The following is a 23,612-nucleotide window of genomic DNA, read 5'->3' as shown; positions in this document are numbered from 1 at the left end:
TCAACTGAGAGTCAGTGGTATTTGACAGTATAGATGAAGCATTGAAAGGCAATAGTTTTGTATTTTTCTTATAAGGACCATAACAAGGAGAGACAGACATTTCAAGTTGTGTACTGCAAAAACCAAAAGTGCTGATAATCACCACTCCAAGAAATAGACAATTACCCAGGAAATTAACCTCTTTCTCCTTCATTGGAAGTAAGCAGCTATGAACATCTCATGGGTCAAGTACAGCAAACAGCCCAAACCATTCAAACATGTTGCTGTGGGACCTAAACCCAGTCCCCTGGGGCTGCATGAAAGGAACAGCACTTGCCAGCGATGCAGAGCCACCTCTCCTCACGCTTGGGGCAAGCTGTTTGGTTTTCACCCATTTCCCTGTCTGTAAAAAATGGGAAAGCAGCCCTTTTCCTACATCCCCCATAACAGGGGGGATTTGTACGAGGAAAGCCCAAAAGGATACATGTTTCTTTATCTCAGTGAAGTCAACAGTAAAGCTCCTACTGAGTCCAGGGTGGTAAGGAATTAATTGATGGATTTTTGTTTTGAGTCTTATTCCTGACATTAAGATTTCCCTCTTAAGTCTTATCCCATTCTGACACAGTGCACTACAGGGGAAGCAGTCTGAGCAGAAGCAGCTGGAGAAAAAACAGTACTTATCCTGGTAACTAGCCAAAGCATTGTGTGTGTCAGTCCAAGACAGACACTGGCTTCTGTCAGGAGAAAAACAACTGCCCTGACAAGACCAGGAATAGGAAAGATATGGTAACAGAGGCTGTGCAAGTGCTGGTAGCCTGGTTTGTGACGTACTCCTCTTGTAAAGGCAGCGAGGAGAAGGGAGAGAGGGAGGGAGGGAGGGACGGAGGACTGCTTCCTAGGACACGCTCATTATTCACAGCTTTGAAATGCAATCCTACCTCAGGGGCGACAAAGTTGGCTGTGTAGCAGGGAGTCATGAGCAGCCCGTTCTCCGCTCTCAGTTGCTTGGCAAACCCAAAGTCACAGATCCTGATGGAGTCTGGGTTTCCTGACTCATCCATGTAGAGGATATTACTAGGCTTGAGATCTCGGTGCACCACCTTAACGAGAAAGCAGTGAGTAACAAGTGAGGAGAGGAGGTCAGGGAGCGTCCAGCACTGGCTGCCATTTCTGGTCTGCTGGTTGAGGTAGGTCAAGAGCTCATGCTGAAAATATTTAAGTTTTGGAGAAAAGTTGCCTTGGGCAAATGAAGGGAAGAAAAAAAAAAAAGGTTAAAGTCTCTTAAAATCAGAAAGAACATGTTTTACATCCTCTGCTGGTGTATTAAGGTGGAGGCTGCTGCTCTGAGAGGGGACATTTTTCCTGAGGGTGGTCAGAGAGGGTTGCTGTACAAATACCTGGATGTCAGAGTGTCCTGGAACCTGATGGCCCTAAATATTCACCTGAAAGGAGGAAAGTGTGTAAGGGTCTTCTTGCGACTGTCCATGTGAGTGGCTCACACCTGAAGGGAGGGATTATTTTTTTCCTCATTTCAAAATGTATTCAGAAAAATCCTCTCTGTAGGCATGCTACTTCAAGTAGCTGCATGGGAAAACAGCCTTTATTTCTTGTAACAAGACTGAAAAACTATCATGGAAACATAAAAGCTCAAGTACAAAATGCACTTGTTTTAACCATGAAACAGAAAAAGCAGCGAATATTTGACTAGTCATCCAAACTGCTTGTACCCGAAAAGCATAAAAAGAGAGATTTTCGAACTGCTGTATATAGAAAGCTTAGATTTTAAAAGCCATCTCTTCAACAGCATGTCAGAAGTCTTTCCCATCAGCCGCTCAAACTGCCACTTCATATTGAAAGCTGAGCACTTGATTTTCTAACTGTCTGCTGACTCAACTACACTATTGGAAATTCTCTTAAAAGATCAGGTACTGCAACAATGACTGTGATAAAAAGTAAGCAAGTAATATCTCAACAAGGTACATGAACTTGAAAATCAGTGTAGTTTGGGAATTAAAACACCACTTCAAGACACTACAGTTCATTTGGGAAATGACTAAAAAGCCTATGACTATTTCACGAACAAAATGTGTTTATAAATATGGAGAAAATTTGTGGGTTTTTGGGGGGGTGGAAATGCATTTACATTTCAGAGAAGCAAAATCACAGCTATTTGTTTTTTCTAAAAGTCATATTTTAAGAAAGTTGATGTGGATAGCCAAAGAAGCAATGCTTACGCCCTGAGAGTGCAGGTAGTCCACTGTTCTGGTGATGGTGCACAGCACAGCACTGGCCTCCCGCTCCGAGAAACACTTCTGTCGAAGAATGCGGTCCAGGAGCTCACCTCCCCGCATCAGCTCCATCACTAGGTACACATATTTCCCGTCATCATAGACCTGGAAGAGTAATAGAATAAATATATGTTTTGGACCTATCCACTTGGTAAAGGTTGGTCCTTTAATCACAGTGTCGGTTTGCTTGTGTGAGATGTTGCTAGAAGAAAATGTCAGCTAGTATGTGGGAAATTTGCTTATTATGCTTGAAAACAAAAAAGGTGACAAAATGACTTAGTCATTACTTTTTTCTTATGTCTGCAGTGACTTGCTGATTTGTCAACACAGAAATATAGCTTTCTTGATCTGCTATCATGTCAGCAGAGCAGACCAAGCTGCTACAAGCAGCACCACTTCACACAGCCTAAAATGTCTGCTGGCTCTCACCCAAGCCTCCTTCTCAGTAGCGTTCTCTCTTTCCACTTCTACAGGGTAACATTTGCCATTTCAAATATCAATATTTCCCTGTGACTCGTGATCAGCTAAATGAACTGTATTATACTGTCGGCCAAGACCTGCTTCCAATAATATATAGTTTATATTTGCAGTTCCAGTCAATACATGGTTGACATCAGCCGCAAGATGTTTTTACCTTCAACATCAATTACAAGGGGTAAAAGACATTTTTTGTCTAAATTGGAAGACAACCATTTTCATGTCATAATCCTTTATCTGGACTGCAATAATATGTGGTGTTATAGTCATGAATGCTACATGTTTTTGGTAAGGAATATAGAACCTTTTTTGCACAGATTTTACTCTTTAACATTTAGGAATTAGGTGAGACTTTCCTGAGGGCACATTATTACAAGTTTTTATATACTTCTCTAAGGCCTGAACCACAACATACTGGCCACTGACACCAGCAGGGTTTTGTTCTGTAAACTCTGAATGTGACACGGTGTGGACAATCCTAGGTGAGACTGCAGGCAGCATAAGTAAAACATCTCTGATTGAAGGTTGTTACCGCATGTAAGCATAGTGAAGGCTATTCTTCATATGAAATGCTGAAGAAAGATACCTTCATGTCTTGTCAGGCTGCTTGAGTAGAAGGTAAATACTCCCTGACATTAAGACACTATTGGGGCAAACCCCAGTGACTTTGCAAGCTCTCCTCCTCCCGACAAAGCAGATACCACAGGCTGCATGGGGAAGGCTGCTGCTCGCGAAAGAGCATCCCGTGTCCTGCAGCACCACTGCATGTGCTCAGCAACTTGCTCTGAAACACCCAGCTAGGGACATCTCACTTCCAAAAAGTGCTGCAAAACCAAACACATTTTGTTGTTCTCCAGCACTGTGAGCCTCTGGTTTTATTTACAGTTGGTTAGACAGTAGCTGGAGAATGTATAACCTGACCAGTCTTTCCAACTGCTATCCAGGAATCTGTTAAGTCACCTTTTTTTCTTTGGTTTCGATGGGTCTGGCTTCGGCTCTGACTTCAACTGAAGAGTTTTCCAGACATGGATGAGTAGGTGAGCCTACCCATAAGGTGAAAGTCATTTAATGCTGAAGTGCTCAAAGACTACTCACATCTTTCAGAGTAATGATGTTTGGATGCTGTCCATATCGCAAGAGGATCTCAATTTCTTCAGAGGGGTCTCTCTTGCTCTTATCAATTATCTGGAATCAATGAAGCACAGTGTAGTAAGATACCAGCTAGCAGCACTAAGCACAAACAAAACGATTTCTACAGTTTAAACAAATTAATATTTAAAATTATTCTATTAATCATTATTCTAGGAGATGGCAACTCAAACCCTGTGCAAATGAGAGCTGTGCTGACTATATGCCAAAACTAGATGGAACAATAATTAGTTTAGGTTCTGAGGGGGTAGGCCCTCTTTTTAATGCTTACAGTTTTGTTTGCCTGAAAATAATGGCAGCTATAAGAAGTATCATATAGAAATCAAAAAACTGGAGAGTTTTAAAATAATGAGTTTTAAAATTACCTCTTTGACATTAAAAAGGGTTACATTTGTAGTATTGGCATATGTTTGTATATCTGCTGATTAATTAATAGAAATTACTTATCGGGGGAGTTGTCAGAAATGAAAATGCATATACGTTTACTGTCAGGGGACATCTGAGTTGAAGCTTTTAGAATCACTTGGCTCTTTGGGCCATACTCTTGCAACGAACAAGAGAGTAGCCAGAGTTTGCATTTGGCCATGTAACCAAACTCTGCCCATTCCTAAGCTAGAAAGAAATCTGTTCTATATATCACTTTCCTGTATTCAGCATTTTTTGCCTTATTAGAGAGTAGAGTGATACATGAAAACTTTTTAGTTTTATAGCAGAAGGTCTGAGAAAAACATAACACCTGCTGCTTAGAGACCATCATAGAGCACACATTTAAAACTGCTGTTTGTAGGAAAGCAAATTTTCAAAAATCACTTTTGTTAATGAGGATGAATGCCTGGCTCCTTTTGTGTGCATTTTTTATGACTTAATTACGGTGATACACATTTAAGTACAGGTCTAGAATTTTATGCATCAGTTATAATAGTGCATACTTGAATATACATTAGAGGTTTCATAGTCATAATGACTGGCATGAATTTGCAATGATAATGACTGTCAGTAGTTTTCCATGGTTGAGGTATGCATTTGAAGGCGTATCAGTGATTTGATTCTGAATTAATAGCAGTGTAGCATGTGAAAGTTCAACATGGAGCTGATACAAGCAGATGGCTGTTGTCCACATTTGAATAAACAAAGGAAACACCTCAAAAATGGGTGAGTGGAAAAAATTCTACTACCCATTTCCCCTTACCAATTTCCTTGGCTAAGTTAATACAGCTGTTGTCACGTTAATGGAGTTCCACACGTGTGCACCTGTTAAGATCTGCCTGCCTAGTACAAACCAGCAGTATTCAGTGCAGTAAGTATTACTACCACTTTGTGAAGTACTACTATCACTATGGGACTGTAGCAAGCAATATATCCTAGATTCCTTTTCTGTTGCATTTTCTTGTGAAAGGAAATATCCAGAGCTGTGGAAAATTTTAAGCAACTATTAATAGTGCAGGACTATAAATATATATATATATATATAGCCTAAAAAAATGCAAACCAAAAATAGTCTCAGCTATTGACACAAAACTCAAAATAACATAACCCGTAGCAGTCTGCTACTGATTTAGTAGCGACAGCAGTATATGATACGTAATGCTTCTATTTCACAATATAATATATAAATATAGATCACAAGACAGTCCCTCTAGATGTGCATGCTTTTTGCTTTAATGTGTGCATAAGCTGTAACACAGTGATTAAATGGACAAGCTGACCCAAACCACACAACAAATCACTGACAGATCTGTGAAGGGACCTGTCAACTGTCTCGGTCCCTGGGTAATCTGGTTGGACAGACCAGAACAAGATTTTTTCTGACGGTGTCCCTCTTCAGTGTGCCTGTGACTTACACTTGGCCCACAACTGATAAAGCAGTAAAGGAGGTAGATGCTGCAATTTTAGCCGAAATCTCTCTTCAGTTCAGACCAGATGCAGTCTGCAAGGTTTCTTTATTTACCTGCTGCAATGGCCACAGCAGCCTCGTAAATATTCCCCACAGCTCCCTGGTGATACTCGATTCTCTTGGTCTTCCTCTTCAGAAAGTGTTTTGCTGTGTTGTTGAATCCATGCCAGACTTTCCAAAGACAAAAGCTGCCATGTCAGGGTGGTTCGCCTGGTGGATGCTGCCTCATTTTGCACCCAGAGATGTCTGCATCACAACATGAGGTGCTGCATCCCCAGAACGCATCAACATTTTGCCCGAGCTTAGTGCCAAAATGAGCTGCAGTAACATGCAGGCCCAGTGCTCCTTATTGAACACAGGAGCTAAGGATAATATGTCTAGTGATACTCATAAGTAGTTCTGAGATTTTCAAAACGTATCAGATTAAATGAATTAAATTACTTAAGTGAAAAGGCAGTGGTTTCGCTACACAGGTGTTCAATAAGTGGTTTTTGTGCAGCTGTACTTTCTGATTATCCATGGGAGTGTTGCTGTATATAACATGGAGGAAAAGCATGGTCTGAACACCTTGTGCAGATGGAGCAGGAGAGGGGCAGGATGGGGACAGCCTTGGCACAACCACCTCTGCACACTCTCCCTACGCTCGCCAGCCAGCCGCTGCGATGCTCGGCCTCTTGCCGCACTTGTGCAGTGACCACTTTCTTCTCCAAGCAGCAACACCCAGGCTGCTGGGCACAGAGTCCAAAATCACCGTGAACACCTCATCCACAATCCTACATGCTTATCTACACACACATCCCCCTTTCTGGAGTGGGTCAATGCCAAGATTTATGAAGCGGCCTCGACTGTAATTTGAAAAGCATTCACTAAGTCAGACTTAGCAATTGCCAGAGAAGGTGAGGGAAGCATTACAAATTCTAACCATGGTTGTACTCTGCCTCCTGGAAACAAACAAAAGTGTTCTTCTTGCTAATCCTTTCCAGGGGAGACCCGGCAAACATCTTCTGGATCCTTGGGGTTGCATATCCACTGCACTGAGCTCTTGTGCCCCTGGTGCCCTCCCAGGCTGGGGACAAGGATGTTCTCTACAGTGGGCTTTGACTGGCAGTGAACCACCACCAGACGAGACACCCATACCAGGCACTTGGCTTTCCATTTCTGTGTTAATGTTTATTCCTCCTGCTCCTGCTTTGGACTTTAATTGCCTTTAATTATTAAAGATGAGCTATATTGCTAGTCTACCGGTGTGTGTGGAAAGGTTTTAGCTTTGTCGACTGAATTCAACCAGGGCAAATTGTGTAGACCAGATAACAACGTATGCATCACTTCACACCCAACCAATGTAGCAGTTAGGTATGGCCTTCAAATCAGTTTTAACACATCATCTCTCAGAGCTCTCCTTTCAGGCTTGCTCAGAAAGACCCCCACAAGGACAGCCTATTGTTGGCTGCCCTGCTCCAGCGAGGACCAAAGGCTCTGCATTGTTTCCTATCTATATAAAGGAAGCGGCAATGCTAGAAAGAAAAAAGGCATTTAATGTTACAGATTTGGATGTGGGAACTGCCGTTCTCTCATCAGACTTCCTACCTGAGACCACACATGGCTACAGCATGTGGCATAGAGTCTGCTCTTGTTATTATAGATATTTTTAAGAAAATATTTTATTTTTATTTGCTATCTAGTAGCTTGCAAGCTCTGCTGGCAAGGTAAATACATCTATCTGAATTTGAGATGGGCAATGACACTCTCAAACTCTGATTAAAAGCTGAGCAAAACTATGTAACTTCTGAATATTTGTTGTGGTAACAAAGAGCATTTGCCACTCTGGTCGCTGTTTCCTCTGAGACATTTGTTTTTTAAATGAAGACAGACTCATCTCTATTCCTCTCTGTGACAGCCCATGAACCTCCTGCAGCTCTTCCTGTGCAAGGACTGATGTCTGTTCTTTAGGAAATGTGTTCTGATTTGAACTCAGCCAGAATGTATACACAAACACCCTTTGTTACAGAATTAAGGGAAGATTTTCTCTGCTACCAGTCCTGGGGCTACTTTTCTATTTATCTTTGTTGATGTGTGATGAAGAACAACTCCGAAAGCCATCATAACTTAACTGAAAGTGTAACGAACTCTATTGTACTTTGGCAGAGAAGAGCTATGAAGCACAGGGGTCTTCTGTTGTCCTTCAGAAAAATAAAAAACTGAGCCATACAACAAATAGACTTTTCTCTATGTATTGGGCACCCAGAGATTGCTTAGAAACTCAGTTGTTTTAAACAGCAGATGAAACAAATCTAGAGTAAATGGGCTTAGCCACTGTTCTTTGTTCTAATAGGGTTCTTGTTTGTCTTTTTGCTATCACATCCTTTGTGTATTTCACTGACCAGCTGAAAGAAAAGGTGTATTTTCTTCAGCGAAAATTAGGGTAAGAACCTCATGATATTTTAAAATGAGTCAAGCTCCATCAAGGGACAATACTGAACTCTTTCCCTATCAAGGAAGAAAGGATTAGGAAAGAATATTTTCAAAATCCTAATTAATGCATCTGGCCAGTTTTTTCAAGTCTTTTTCATGGAAAAAAAATCACCTGATTCTCCCTTACTAATGGGTTTTCAATGTCTTCAGCATTGCCAGGGTGGACTGATGAGTATAAAAGAGGGAATCGATACAGTTCTGTGTGGGTGGAGCCTTGCTGAAATTGGTACAGCAGCTATACAGACAGTATATATTTATATTTGCTTGGTGCAGTTTTGTGAAGGTATTTGCATGCCTCCAACTGTGTAGATAAATTTCTTCTTCTGGATCCAGTTATGCCATTAGCAGATGTTATAGCCCTCAGCTGTTTGATACCAGCCACCAGCTGGGATTTACAGCCTTCACAGCCCTGCCAAAGAAATGGTATGTGTGAACACTCCCTAATCTGCTTTGGGCAGAATTAGCCCTACTAATACAAATTGCCTTTTGAAACTGCTGAAATTAGCCTGGGTAACCTTGCATGAGGAGGATGGCTGTGTTTCTCACACAGAGTTTTCCATCACTACAGTTGTGAGATTGGAAAAAGGCAAAAGGTAGGAGGTGACAATTTAACTGTCTCTGCTGTCTGGAAAATGAACAGCCTAAAAGAAAGGGTGAGAGAACAGTAGCAGGGTGAGAAAGAAGACAGAAAAGAAACATGAGATGCCCTGATGGGACGAGCAGTGATACGGGCCTGAGGAGAAAGCATGGGGCTCTGGCCAGGTTAAGCTGGAGCTAGCAGTGAGGAAACTGCTGTCTGGTGTTGGGTCTTCCTGTGCTGGGGAGAAAGGACTTGGTGCATCTTCAATGAACAAAGATGATTGCATTTAAACATTTTCTTGGCTCTGACTTGATTTTTTCCCCATAAGTGAAACAGGATGCAAAAGCTCTATCTAATCATCAGTTGAAATGGGCAATGGTAGCCATCTCCCTTCTTGGGAAAGTTGAATGTACCAAACACTGGCCCTCTGTTTTAACCTGTAACACTCTGGTGTGTGCCACTACCATGAACTGCAGCAAAAATTCTCTGTTTTATTTTAGTGGATTCATTCCACAACAAGAACCACGAACATTGTGAAGCATTAAAGGTACACCCTACAGCACAGGCACAGATAAAAAGTAGGTTGTGGGGCTTTGACTGAAGAGCTGTAGTGGGTCATGGTGGAGGGGCATGAGACACAGTTCTTTTTACCCCCAGTCCCAAATTGGACCAGCATCTTCCTCACCTTCAGCTGCCTCAAGTGACCTTTCCTGGCAGCTGAAACTGAGATTGAAGAGTGTGAACTGGAGCAGCAGAGCCTCCGGTACAGTCCTGATCTGCTGCTCTGGTTACAGCCACTGGAAATCCAGGAGGAGCTCAGCACAGACACCTGAGCACTGCGATACCTGAAGCAGCCACAGCTGAGGCTGTCCGGTGTTTAGGCAGTGGGACTACATAAAGTTTTTGACCAGCATTAGGGAACTTTAGGTGGTTTAGTGGAAAAAAGCATGGAGGAGGAAGAGAGCTCTATACACTTTTTAAAGCTACTTTATTTTCTGTTATACTTTGAAGTATTCTCTGTTTCGAGTGTAAGCATGGACTAATCAAGTTTAAGAAGAGATTCATGTAATACAGTCTCATGTGATACTCCCTGTAGAAATCCTTTCCTTTTCTGGGAGGGGAAGGATGAGCAAAGGGAGAATTAATTTTGCGTCCCTTTGCACATTATGTCTACACCATATCTATGATATATTTGAAAATTCAGGGTAGCATTGGTGGAACTGATTATAGGTGGCGTTTACATCTCTTCTGAAGAGAAGAGGTGCAACAGTATGCAGAGATTTTAACCTGACAGTTTCATCTACAATATTAATTCCAATCGAAGTGTCATGGAGAGAGAGAGAGTTCTGCTGTTCTGTGCTGCTGGAAAATGTACAGGTTTCCATTTCAGTAATATTTCCTTCTAAAAATAAGCCCTACTCATGCCAAGCATCTGTTTTAATTTGGTTCCTTTTTTGATGTCAAATTACTCAAGCTGGATGAAAATCACTGCAGAAAGGCTAACATTATTTAAAAGGATATGGTATAATTTTACATTTAAGATGTCTCCAAGGACAACTATTCCAAGCCTAATAGTTTCTGAGGGACTATTTGCTGTGCTATTAGTTTTGATTAGCTCCAGAAATTCATTCCCCTCATCCATACTTAAGTCTTGCAGAAAAACAGTGAAATGCATATTAGGAGAAACAGGCCTAATTAGCAATACTTTTCTGAAATAAGCACTGGCCACCAGATCAAGCTGTGCGGGTGAGACATTAAACTTTCTGCACGCAGATCATGCCCACTTGCTGCCACTGTTTGCTGACTTAGCACTCCTAAGCTGCCAATTGGAACTGTAGTACTTATTAATTAGCATTTGTACAGTAGCACATCTTTTCTAAGCATGCAGACACATTAACAAATTTGTTCCAATAGCACCTGTGAAACAGAGAAGCTTATTTTAGAGAGAAGGCTGCAGTTTTGGAGGCAGAAGAGCCCAGTGGGAAAGGCTCCGCTCTGTGTTTTAATCTGCTCTGCTCAGCCCAAGCACACGTCCTTGGATCAGACTGATGGATTTTCAGTCCATAAAATGACTGCAGTGCTACTCCCACCTTCTTTTACAGAAAGCTTCAGGGATGGAAACAAGTATATCATATCCAGATCTTATAAAAGGGAAAAATTATTGCATCAATATGGAAGACAAATACAAGAAACAGAGTTTAAATGGCCCCAAAAGAGAAACATAGCCGCAGAGGACTACATTCTGTCCAAAATACTTAGGTATTTGGCAAGCAAGCTAGAGAAGAGAAACATGATATTACTAAGCTGTAGGAAAACTGCTGCCTGATCCTAGGTCTCAGAAAAGATGTAGTTAGCAGTGAGAAATACCATCATCTCGCATTCTTCAGAAGCTCACCCATGCCAAGGAGAGAGGCCCTCTGAACTTCATGACCAAATGGGAAGAAGGCTGCAGGTATCCTTACACCAGAGGGGATGTACAACCACTGCACATCTAAGATTTCCTCTGAAGCACAGTTTAAGGGGTGGTCTGCACATATTTCTGTATTTCTATCTGCCTCCTCTGTCAATTTTGTTGAGCCTTAAGCCTTGATCCCATCTACCCAAAAAGCCATAAGCTAGCAATGGCTCTCACTGCCACAAACAAGCTTGCACTCAAATCAAAACAGCAGAAAAGTGAAGTTTTGTAGGTATTTAACTAAACTAAAATCTTAAACAATGAGGACAGCATATAAAATATGCTATGTTGCTTCCTGCTGTGGTAAGTGAAATTGAACACAGTGGTCCTGGTCCAGTGTGGAAGTCAGGTCCTTTGATAAGTTCTTTGGAAATGGAAAACCAAGAAAACCTTCAAAAATCCTCTCACAGATCAGACACAAGATCCTCATAGACAACTTTCTCCACCACTCCTTTGCTACTTCATCCATTATACTGTAAAAAATTTTGTCTTTCCATCGTATCTAGAGGACACTCATCCATATGGTTTGTAATCACTCCTACCATATCCACCATGGATCCCAGTTGTAGTCTAGGGCTCTTCACGCTAGTTTCTTTGCAGAACACTCTGGAAAACAGCCCTATGCAAATCCAAGGCAGCATGGAGATTTGTGCCTACATCTGCTCTGAAGCCTGTATCTCCCACATGGCACCCTGTAGCTTACTGAATCTGGTGCCACACTACCAGCTTCAGTATCCTTCAGACAGTGAAAAACCATCTTTTAGTGAAGTGTCTAGACAACAGGATTTCCTGAATCCCAGCTTTATAAGTCAAATTTCATGGGAGAACACGTTAAGTGTTCTCTGTACTTTATCAAGGTAAGAAGGGGTCTTATACCTCTGACCCTGCATTCTGTAAGTCTATATTTCCACTAATATGACAGATCCAACTTCTTTGTGTGTGAGGGGGAGGACGTCTCGGTCATCTCCTTGAAGAGTCTGTTTTACCAGCTGCTGTTACCATCAGATTTTTTTTTCCTGAAACTCCTTTTTTAGCTTCAAGACACTCTGTCTTGTCTTGCTGTCTTTAGCAGCCAAATGGTTGTCATCCATCATTTATATCACCTTAGAGATATTTATAGATTTTGATCGCATCCCACTGGACTCTTGTCTGTCTTACATCATTTATATTTGTAGCTCTCTTGATAGAGCTTGCCTTGTAATTCTTGCATTTTTTCTGCTATAGATTTTCTCTATTTTGTTTATATTCTGTCTTAAACCATGGATACCAAAGTAGAACATAGTCTCACAGGGCTTAGTAGCCCTACCCAAGTACAACAGGCAAAATTCACTTACTTATATGCATGCATGTTAGTATGACAGAAATCTATAGATTTGTTTTTCAATTTTATTGATAAAACTAACCACACTAGCAACACATTTATGCCATGCTTGTCTGATGCTAGTATTCAAATCCTCTTATTTCCATCCTATGAATTAGTTGAGTCTATTGAACAGCTTAATTATGTATCTTTCAGGGAATGAAAGAAAATAGGAATGAAATTTTCTGGGAAGACTGCAGTCATTTTCTCAATAAAGTATTGGAAAGTGTCTTTCTGAATCATCAGTATGATCATGCAGAGGCAAGAGATATGCTCTTCGCAGATAATTTGATAAACCATCTTGAGGAAGAGCAAGGACAGTTAGAGGTTTATGGAAGCACAGATATCACTTCCATTTCCCTTCAGTTGGGTATCAGGTTTTTTAATGAGGTCTTTTTACATCACATTATATTCTTCCTGATGCCATTTTACCCTGAGTGTGAGGTGTGATAGACCCATACTCATCCCTGCAAACCTTATTGTGAGAGCCACCCAGCAAAGTCAAGAGGAGTTTGCATGATGAGGGATCGAATGAGAACTGAGAGAGGACCTCAGCATCTGATCCATGCCCACTCAGCCCATCCTCTCCCTTGCAGAACCCTGTTACTGCTCTGCTCCAGCAGCAGGTAACTCCTGCTAAATTTCAAAGCTAAATTCAAAGGGGTTGTATTCACCAATGGCTCTGACTTGGAGATTCTCTGCATATAACCTGGGAGGGGCAGTGGACGGGCACCTGCTGGTGCTGACAAGCTGGCAGGCCCAGGGCCAAGAAATCTGAGGTTATCCAGCAAACTCTCCCTTGACTTGCCTGTTAAAATCCTGATGTATTTATCCATGTTCCACCAGATACTAGGTACCTCCCAGACAAATAGAAATAGACACAAACCCTTGCCTGAAAATTTCAGTCTGTTTCACTTTAGGGGAAAGTCATCTTAGTGACTTTCTATGGTTAAAGAAAAACAAATCTGTCTAGATCTACAGACACCTTAACTGTTAAGGAGATTTGATGACTTTTGGATTGATTTTTTTTTTTTTCCCCTATTTCAATAAATAAAGCTACATGTATTTGGGATTCCCATTTTATTTAGAAGAACTGCAAGAAATTGAGAGATTGAGTCAATCTGAGAAGACTACTTTTTTTTTCTTTTTTCTTTTTTTTTGTTATTCATGCTTTCTGCATTTAGCACTAAACTCTTGATATAACTATACGATAGATTACAGAGAAAATGTTACAGAGCCAACTAAATATCACCATATAACCTTCTGCCTTCAGATTAGCGTAATATTGCATGTGCTTACACCAACCACCTAAAAACAACCAAACCAAGACTGCAAGGATCACTAGGAGGAGAAAATGAAGTTTAAAGAAATTATGAAACAACTCTGGAATTCATACAGCTTTGGTGACCAGGTCACTCACTGTTATTAACAAATAAATAGAGGTATAGAGTAACTTTGATTACATAGATCTGCTAAAAACAGCTCTCACAAATTACTGACTTCTATTTATCGATAGCATGTTGGCATGACTTCTCCACTGGTACTGCATTTTTATAGGTAATTAAAATACACCTTCTCCCCAGTCTGCACATACCAAAACATGCTGAGATAGATGTACTTTCAGTGCTTCATAATTGCCAGAATTTTATTTGAACTGGAGGATTTATTAGGACTCTAGCATAAACTAACCTGTATCCCAGAGGAAGAAACAGATTGCAAAATTTGGTTTTGCTCGCAGCTGTGGAATGCTGAGAGCCAAATAGTTGGTTAGTACATTACAGAGATAGAAAAAAGTAATGAAATTCACTTGTTTTGAGATCCAAATTCCACTGTAATTTTGGCATCTGCAAAACTGGACTTCCTATTTGGGACTATCTCTATTGTATGTTTTTCTTATTCAAAGGAGGGAGAAAGGTATACCCTGTCCTTTTACCCAGTTGTTCACCCTGGCTTTAACAGCATGGAAGGAATAAAAATCCATTAGACTTAACCAGTTAGTCTTTTGACCTGGAGAAGAAAACAATTGGCACAAGCTGTTGAAGGTGGTCCTGATACCACCAACCTCTGCAATGTTTGCCTTATTGGGAGTAGAACAGACTACAGCAGCAGCAGTTTCTACTTGGCTGTTATCCACCAGTAATCTCTCCTGGGGGTAAGAAGTCAATCTCAATAGTGAAATCTTTAAAAAAAGGGGGATTCAATCATGTCCTTTGCAAACTTACTTAATCTGGCATCATTAAGAAGAACATCTGAAAATCCAGCTTGAAAGCTTCACTACAAATAGGCATCCAAGCCTGAAACTAGTGCAACAGTTTTAAGTAAATAAAAAACTTTGGAATATACTCATTGCATCAAAACTCTGGCAGGTTTTGAAAAATTTCATTCACCAAGAACTCTGAACTGTAGCATTTGCTTTGTTTACCAAGCAAGAGCTCTTAATCTGTTTAGGCTCCATTGCAGATTTTCTTCCATCCACAGAAATCCGTCCCATCTGCTCTAGCATCATTCTTTTATTTAATTGACTTATTTTCTCTAGATACTGATGTGACCAAAATAGTTTGATCTGATTTTCCTTTGATTCTGACCTCATTGTTTATGCCCACGTGAAGCTTGTAACTGTGATTGACAATACCAGTTCCCTTTGCTATTAAAAATCATTATGCCTGCTGTAGTCAGGATGAACAATGTTATAGCAGAAGAATCTGAAACATGTTGGAGGTCTGTCAGAGGAGAAATATTTTTTTTTCCCATCTCTCTTCTTTCTGCCAGAGTCTTATAAAGCATTCAGAAGAATGAACAATATCCTTACTTGTATTTCATAACTTTAAATTTTTTTTCACTTGGGAATAAGATGGAAACAAAGTCTAAGAGTAAAATTTTAAAAGTGCCTCAGAATATGTACATACAGTAGAATACGATACAAAGACTTGCTAAACCAACATCTACCTGCACTGACCCAGGTAGGTGGCTGCTAGTTTCAGAGCAGACCTAGTTTGCAGGAAATCTGGCTGTCTACAAGTTTTTCTCTTGCATGGTATTGAAATGCTCTCAGAAGTGGAAATAGAAGTATGGGCTCTTAAATATTGCATTTAGAAGCCTGAGGGCACATCTAAAATAGATTTAGAGCTTAGTATTAGCATTTCATTTTTACAGATGACATGAAAGAAGAGGGAATAGGTTGCAAGAAAATTCTCTTCTTCTGCAGGTTCAGTGACTGGCTTTGCAAAGGCAGTTAGATGCCTACAGGTGCAGAGAGGTGTCTAGGGGGACTTCCAAAAGCACCTCAGTGAGTGATGTGCCTAGTCTCACTGAACTCTGAAATGAGTGAAATCCCAGATCTGTTCAATGCTTTTACAACACCAGCAAAAAACTCCTTTGCACTGCTAGATATCTAATTATCTCTATAAGATGACCCCCAATTAATTGCAGATGGCCAGCAAGACAAAAAGGGATAAAATGTTTTGCATCCAAATAAATATATTCTGCTTCTGGGATAGGAAAGGTTTTGGTTTTCTGAGTGGATTTTCCATCTGTAGCCCCAACTCAAGTTACTGTGGCTCGGTACTCTGCTCTCTCAGTGTGGCACCACACAGGAATAGTAAATAAGGCCTGGTGAGTGGCAGTCCCCATGGAGGGATTATTTACCAAGTGACATGACGTGTGTCTTCCCATGGTGATGCCACCACGTCATTTTCTTAACTCCTTCCCTATCACCACCTTCCCCTGGGGAGACGGGATGATGATCTCTGATGTGTCGGCAGTTCATCTTAAAGAGGGAGCTTTTAATGAGGTAGTGCCAGGGAAATGGGGCTGATGCCTGTCATACAAACTATCACTGCAGATGTTTTTTCCTGTGAATGTTACATATGAGGGAACACTGAGAAAATTATACTTACTGAAAGAAATCAAAAGAGTCTAATTACAGTGATTTTTACAGAGAGAGTTAAAGGATGCATGTCAAAAGCGACTGATATATAATTATGATAATATCAGTTGCAACTCCTGTGCTATCTAATTACTTGAAATGGGTGGCATTGTGCAATGTTTATGAAAGCGGGCTACTTTGATAACAAAATTATATAATCTTAATAGAAAATAAAAATATAATTGAAAGGAAAGTAAAATGAATATATTGGTAGGAATAATAATCAAGGAGGCAGCACTCAATGTGCTGGCAAGACAGTACAAACAGAAGCCCACTGTCTCCAGCCCCAAATCTATGTTGCACATTTGACTCACACTGTGTCAGAAATTGAGATACTGCGCATGTTGCCTAAATTGATACTCAAAATCGAGATACATCAGCATGACAAGAAAAGAGTTGTAAGAAATGGAGGAAGAAAGGAATAAAAAGAGGAAAGAGTAATAAAAATGGGAAAGAGCATAAACCTAGCAATCAAAGTATTAAACTCTTCTGGAGTTTTGAGTGTCTCCAGATGTTGAGTTTGCTCTGGATCCTGTGAGGTGCCGCAAGCCCCCAGCTGCTGAGTAAGTGCTGGACCCTCTTGGATTCAGACACTCAGACACTTTGAGGACTGAGGTCTTTCTATTTTGGTTTCATGCTGGATGTATAACATTGATAAAATTGTCAGCAATACTTGATACAAATAAATTATTAAAGTTATTACTTTAACGTAAATTTTGTTCATGACAGATGTAATTTAATCACACAGAACCCATGCCTACTATAACATGATGCCATCTGTTGACAAATGACCTGGACGCTGGAAAAATCTAGTTTTTCTGTTCATTAAAAATGAAAATCCTAGCATGTTCATGTGCAAGCCCACGGACCTGCTGGTAGGTCCGTGCTCCTAATCATAGTATAGCCTAGGAACTGTTATTTCAACGGTAACATCAACAGCTTGTCAGCTGTTAATGGTTTCCAGGTTTTTGTGGCCACCATGGGGAGACACCAAAACTTCACTGGACTTTCATGGATACTACGTTATCATCAGTCTTGTAATGGAAGACTGTAAAAAAGGCTTAATAATACTCTATTGACCACCAGCAGCTTATTTATCTCATGGACTGCAGTTTAGATCACTTCTTTCAGCTCTCATAATCTCATTTAATACCAAAGACACAATCTCATTTATAAGCTAAGTTTACATATATTTTCTAAAATTTTTAAAATAAGAAGAGAGGCAATTGGCTAGAACCCCTCGTTTACTGTAGGTTTGGTAAATACATTTCTCTATGTACCGATTTCAAGGAGCTACTTTTTGTCTTACACTCATTTAAGCAATCTGTTCCCATTATATCATACAGAATGAAAGGATCTGACTTAACTGTTTATATATTTTTCAATTCATTATACTAATTCCTCATTTAATCCAATCTTGTTTCTTTTTGGTACGAGAACAAAAACATTAAATACTTTACTGTCATACAAACGTTTTAATTGCTACACTTTTTTCTTCAAGAAAATGGAATGCTTGGAACTCTTCCTCTGAGCTGTAACCTCACAACCACTTGCCAGATACATTGGTATGTTCTGCCCTCTGTAATAGCTGCATACCGTTTATTCAATATAATTTAATAGAGATTGTGACTTAGTCCACTAAGCATGACCTTCCAAAGCAGTTCTACTGAAGTTCTTCCGTATCAGGAAAGGTTCCCTCATACCTACATCCTCGCAGCTTCCCAGCCTCTGCGGTTGCGGTGACTTTTATGTGGTGTTGCTTGACCAGCTCTGAAGTTCACTGACTTGTCTTTAATATCCCACTAAATGCTACTGAACTAATACTTTACATCTTTCCTGAAGATTGCCTTCTGCTCCTTTTTGTAGCATGTTGGTGTTGAATGTCAAGGAGACAAAAGGTAATCTAAGTTTTTGAAGGTGATTGGGGTTTTCACTGACAAATCATCTAACAACAATAAAAAATGTCAGAACTAAATAACTTGAGAAAGAAGAATACAGTGCTATTTCAATTTTGCAATCATTTTACATGTTATTTTGTTTATTTATGATGATCCAATGTAGGATCTGTTAAAGTGCTATATAGTTTACAAGAAGCATGGCTGAAATGATTAGCAGGATTTCCAAACAAAACCATAAAGGTTTTTTCCATCCAGGAATTTTACTTAATAATATAAGGTGTGAGAAATAATATAAGGCTTATCATGAAACCTGTCATCTTCCAAAAGAAAAAAAAAAAAATCAAACAAAAAACCCCAATAAAACCAAAACCAAGCAATGTCATCCCACAAGAAACAAGCCAACAAAATATCCCCTGACTGCACTGCTGCTCGAGCTGGTAGAACAGTCTCAACCACATTTCTGACATCTACCAGATGGCTTTCTTACCTTCACTGCAAACTCTGTTTCTGTAGCTTTATGAACACATCTCTTGCACACAGAATAGGAGCCAATTCCTATGTCCTCTTTGATCTCATATCCATCTGTAAAGTGAATGTTGTTCCCATGTAACTGCTGTAGGAAAAGACGAAACAAGGTAATCAGGAAATGGGTATGTAAAAACAAGGACTAACTAGTCTCGGCTTAATAAAAGCAGTGCTTGATCTCATCTCCTTCACAGAGCTCTCTTGTATGTAGCATTTTTCTAAGTTCAGTTAAAAAAATCTGAAGCTCTTTATCTTAACAAGTGTCTCCCCTCACTTTTTACCTTTTTCCAGTCTGTAAGAGGGAGTTGTCTATGTAGAAGTAAAGACAAAAAAGAAGCGATTTCCTAAACTGTTTATGGGATGCAGATAACTGCCTCCTATTAGAAATTCAGAAGAAACTATGGGCCCAAATCCCATGACAAAGCCACATATCTTGACAATATAAATTTATTTCTAATTACTAGGGGGCTAGATAACTTATAAACTACTAATAGCTTCACAGTCTTCAAAAACAGATAGCCCACATATGAAGTGTGCCTCCAGAGCACTAGAGGTCTTGTCCAGGATATATTTAATTGCGATTTCTGTGTGAGAGAAAAGTTACTATTTTAAGCCAATTTAAATTTAAAAAGCATATTACTAGTGATAATAGCAGGAAAAGACTTCAAAATTTCCAATTTTATTTATTGAAGGGTATGGAGTGAACTATGGCATCATTAGTTCATAAGCCCTTTGGAAAACCTCTGGGCAGGTGGACTGGTTAGATGGTGCAACCCAAATCTGAGGCCTTGATGCAAATTCTACCCCAGAACTCAAGAAATGACCTACAGCTCTAAAAATCCTCTAGGATCCTCTGTCTAAAAATGTAACCTCACTAGCAAACTCCACACAGAACCTTCTAAATTATAATACATGCTTGTGTTAACATTTAGTACATTTTTACAAAGGAAACCACAGGAATATATATAACATTTCTGGGATGTAATTGCTTGGGTAACATTTCGCTTACTGATGCATAATAGAATCTTTAAGAATATGAGATATTCCACTGTAAATTATTAAAATAAGGAAGAAACCTATTAAAACCTATGAAAACCACGGGCAGGGGCTCTCCCTTTGAGGTCCGTATGCCTCCAGGCTGTGGGTAGGAGAGGAACTTTGTGGGAAAATTTGCTGCATCTTTGAGCACTCCACTTCTTTCTCCTGATTCACTGTCTATCTCATTTATTAAGCCATTTGTAGCAATTAATTTTTAGTTTAAATTGCAATGACTGGAAAGCATGTTGTAGAGGAATGGTAGCAAAGAACCAAGTGTTTGGCAAGTGTCCTTCCTCCATCAAGCCCCCTTGGGTTGTGTGAGTAGAGCTAGGCTCTTGTGCAAGAGCATCAGGAACATGGTGGCCTCTTACACTCAGGAGCTTGGGCTCTGTGTCTGTGGGAGCCTAAAGCATTGAGCCCCTTTGCTGTACTGTATAATCCAAGACAAAACTGTTGAGAATGACAGGCATTCACTGAAGAAACAACATTTTGTTACCTGCCCTGTCTGCACAATTGAAATAGTCTTTCAGGTATTCAGAAGTACTTTTCATTTCAGTTGTGATAAGGTGCAATTCCTGTTTCCTTTGTGAAGGCTGTGGAGAATGTGAACTTACAGATAAAAGCCTTGGGGAAAATACTATAATTTTCCACCTCCTTCATGGTGTGTGTAAACACCTCCTACCTATGCTGGGTAGCAATGAAAATGCTGAGGCATTTTAAATACACTCTGCACATATGTATTTGCTCATCAAATGTGAAGTGTAACATCAGTATCAATACCTGCACAATTGGATGGACGGTGATTTTGTGCACATCTTGCTGTGCAGGCTCCTGCACCAAGTTAGAGGCAACAAAGCTGAACCCTCTGAAAAGATGATGAGCATTGGCACTTGGAGGAACACCTGGGGAATCTGTAGGAGAGGGAAAAAAATAGTCTCATGACCTGCACAGAAAATTAAGAAAGTAATAGCACAGCACCTGCAACAGAAAATGTCATCCCTGCCAGTTAACAGCAGATCCTGCTGACCTGGCAGACGTGTGAAAATAATCCACCTCCATATCAAGGCTGTGGTGTGCCTTCTCCATCCCTTTCCTCTGGATCTGAACAGTGCAATGGTATTATTTGCAAGGATCTCCCCTCTTGGATACAGAGGTTTTTTTCATAGTGCATGTTCATTCTTAGGCAAAGCACTGCTTGTGCCAGGAGTCCACACAGAGAGAGAAGGCACAGGATGGAGAAGCTGGGAGAAAGATGGGTGGCTCAAGGCAGGGCACCCCTTTGGCTTAGCAAAGGTTCTCCAGGGAGTGGAAAAAAGCTGCAAGATGCCAGATCTGTCCTTCGCAGCACACATTGACTACAAAAATTACAAAGGCTAAAGTGCTTTCCGGGTAATGTGATATGTTGTGTGGGTCAGGAGAATGTAGAGAAGATGGGACCTGAAAGCAGGTGTAAAAGCATGATGTTCCAGTAGTGGTGGTTTGCCGCCTTGTAACAATCTTTCTGCAGCAGTTTTAGGAGCTGGGACCTATTCCAGGGAAGATGCTGGTTGACTTGTCCTCAGATGAACAAAATAGCTAGAACTGCTTTAACTAACCTTTTTGGAGATTTTCTCTCCACTCCTTCCCCTGACATGACAAATCCAAGGCAGAGCCATGAATTATTCTGCCTTTGGAATGAAGTAACTAGAGAGCAGTTCCCCATACCTGTGCCACTGCTCAGTGAGAGTAACAGCCTGCCAAACATAGAAGAGTTGCACTTCACTTAAAATTCTGAAAAGCTTTAAGGAGATCTTTCTCACCACTTAGATTTGGTCCCACGTATTTTCACAAGCATGAGTTGCATTGCAAGCCATCCCTGGGTAGCTGGCTGGGTATTATAGGACCTATAAGATGATGAAGGGAGTGGAGCATCTCCCTTATGAGAAAAGGCTGAGGTAGCTAGGTCTCTTTAGCTTGGAGAAGAGGAGACTGTTTACAAATATATAAAGGGTGAGTGTCACGAGGATGGAGCCAGGCTCTTCTCAGTGACAACCAACGGTAGGACAAGGGGCAATGGGTACAAACTGGAACACAAGAGGTTCCACTTAAATTTGAGAAGAAACAACTTCTCAGTAAGGGTAACAGAACACTGGAACAGGCTGTGCAGGGGGGTTGTGGAGTGTCTTACTTTGGAGATATTCAAAACCCGCCTGGACACATTCCTGTGTAACCTCATCTAGGTGTTCCTGCTCCGGCAGGGGGATTGGAGTAGATGATCTTTTGAGGTCCCTTCCAATCCCTAACATTCTGTGATTCTGTGATTCTATAGTACTCAAATTTGCTCACCCTCTATTTGTTCATTTTTCATCCTGCTCCACCCCCCTTCACATTTCTTTCAGTGCAACATGTGGTTTACCATGACAAGGTTACAAATCTGAGCTTCCTTTAGAAAGCTATCTCCCTATATGACTCTGTAAACACCCAGTTTCACTAGAATAAATAAAATACATCCCCACTGGACCTTATATCTGACTCACCTCCCTACACCTTCAGCACCACCCATTAGTGGGAAAGGCAATGGCATGGAACATGCAGTACTGCTTGAGGTCCTGAAAATATGCATTTCGTTGTGGGGACACTCCCTGTATAAATCTATTGGTCAGCTGAACAGAGGATCTGAAAACAGAACATGGTAAAACCAAATTATCTGCTCAGAAATAAACAAAACTGAGACTGCAGCTAATTCTGTATCTCATTATAAAGCTGTGTCAGCCTAACAGGAGTCAGAAATAAACAGAGCAAGTCAGTCTTTACTGCCAAGTATGTGGAGAAACTTGTCTTTTGGTAAAATGTCATGGGCTATTTGTTTGTCTCAGTGTATTGATGGGCACTCTCCTTGCAAATACATGGATGAATCACACCAGACCTCTTGCATCACTGGATACTTCTTACAATGGCACATATACAACAGTGATTTTCCAAGAGGGATTAACTAACAGGAAATAATGTTTGTTTTAAAAGATGAATGACAATAATTCAAATCTGAACACTCCTGAACTTAGAAAATATATGATCCAGCTCCAAGACATATTTGAAAATAATGGTTCCTTCATAATTCACTGCCAAGTCAACCAGGCTTCCATGCAGTGGGAGAGGAGCATCAGAACATGACTAACATATACTGGAGACAGGTGGATGTTCCAGTTGGACCCAAATAACCAGAGTGTAATATTATTATAGCTTGTGAAAGTGAGAACATCCTTGCCAAAGAAACTACAAAGAAAGACTGATTAAAGATTTTAATTAGATACCACTATTTCATACCCCATGAAAGGAGGTTTGAGCCAGGCTTAGAGTAGAGGTTTGGGCTAGTTTTTAGGAAAAGGCTGAAATGTATGATAACCCTGAACAAAAACTACAGGAAGTCTCAGCTCTGATTCATCATGTGCTATAATGCAGGTGTTTTTGTAATGAAGGCTCATATCTTTGACTCTCATTGCAACAATTCTGGGCCAATTTGAGGGCTGAAGCTTGAAACCTTATATTTGGTCATTACAACAATACTGTGTGATATTTGCAGCACTTACCATCTT

General features: G+C 40.4%; 1 protein-coding gene across 3 annotated transcripts in view; it reads right to left on the bottom strand.

The window, feature by feature from the left end:
* Window positions 1–23,612, bottom strand: part of RPS6KA2 (ribosomal protein S6 kinase A2) — a 167,951-nt gene that overhangs the window by 10,268 nt on the left and 134,071 nt on the right. For all 3 annotated transcript variants that reach the window (XR_014183519.1, XM_082047471.1, XM_082047472.1), the window contains 5 exons: window positions 20,821–20,951; window positions 18,965–19,090; window positions 3,840–3,929; window positions 2,214–2,372; window positions 918–1,079 (listed from right to left, as the gene is read on the bottom strand). Coding sequence is in view for 2 of the 3 variants with exons in the window: in XM_082047471.1 (XP_081903597.1) it covers window positions 918–1,079; window positions 2,214–2,372; window positions 3,840–3,929; window positions 18,965–19,090; window positions 20,821–20,951 (668 nt within the window). In the remaining variant the exon portion in view is untranslated. The remainder of the gene's footprint in view (window positions 1–917; window positions 1,080–2,213; window positions 2,373–3,839; window positions 3,930–18,964; window positions 19,091–20,820; window positions 20,952–23,612) is intronic.

The sequence above is a fragment of the Streptopelia decaocto genome, assembly GCF_964273445.1.
Source record: "Streptopelia decaocto genome assembly, chromosome: 3".
NCBI lineage: Eukaryota > Metazoa > Chordata > Aves > Columbiformes > Columbidae > Streptopelia > Streptopelia decaocto.
Note: the sequence above shows the minus strand (reverse complement) of the source record. Positions and strands in the feature narration are given on the sequence as shown.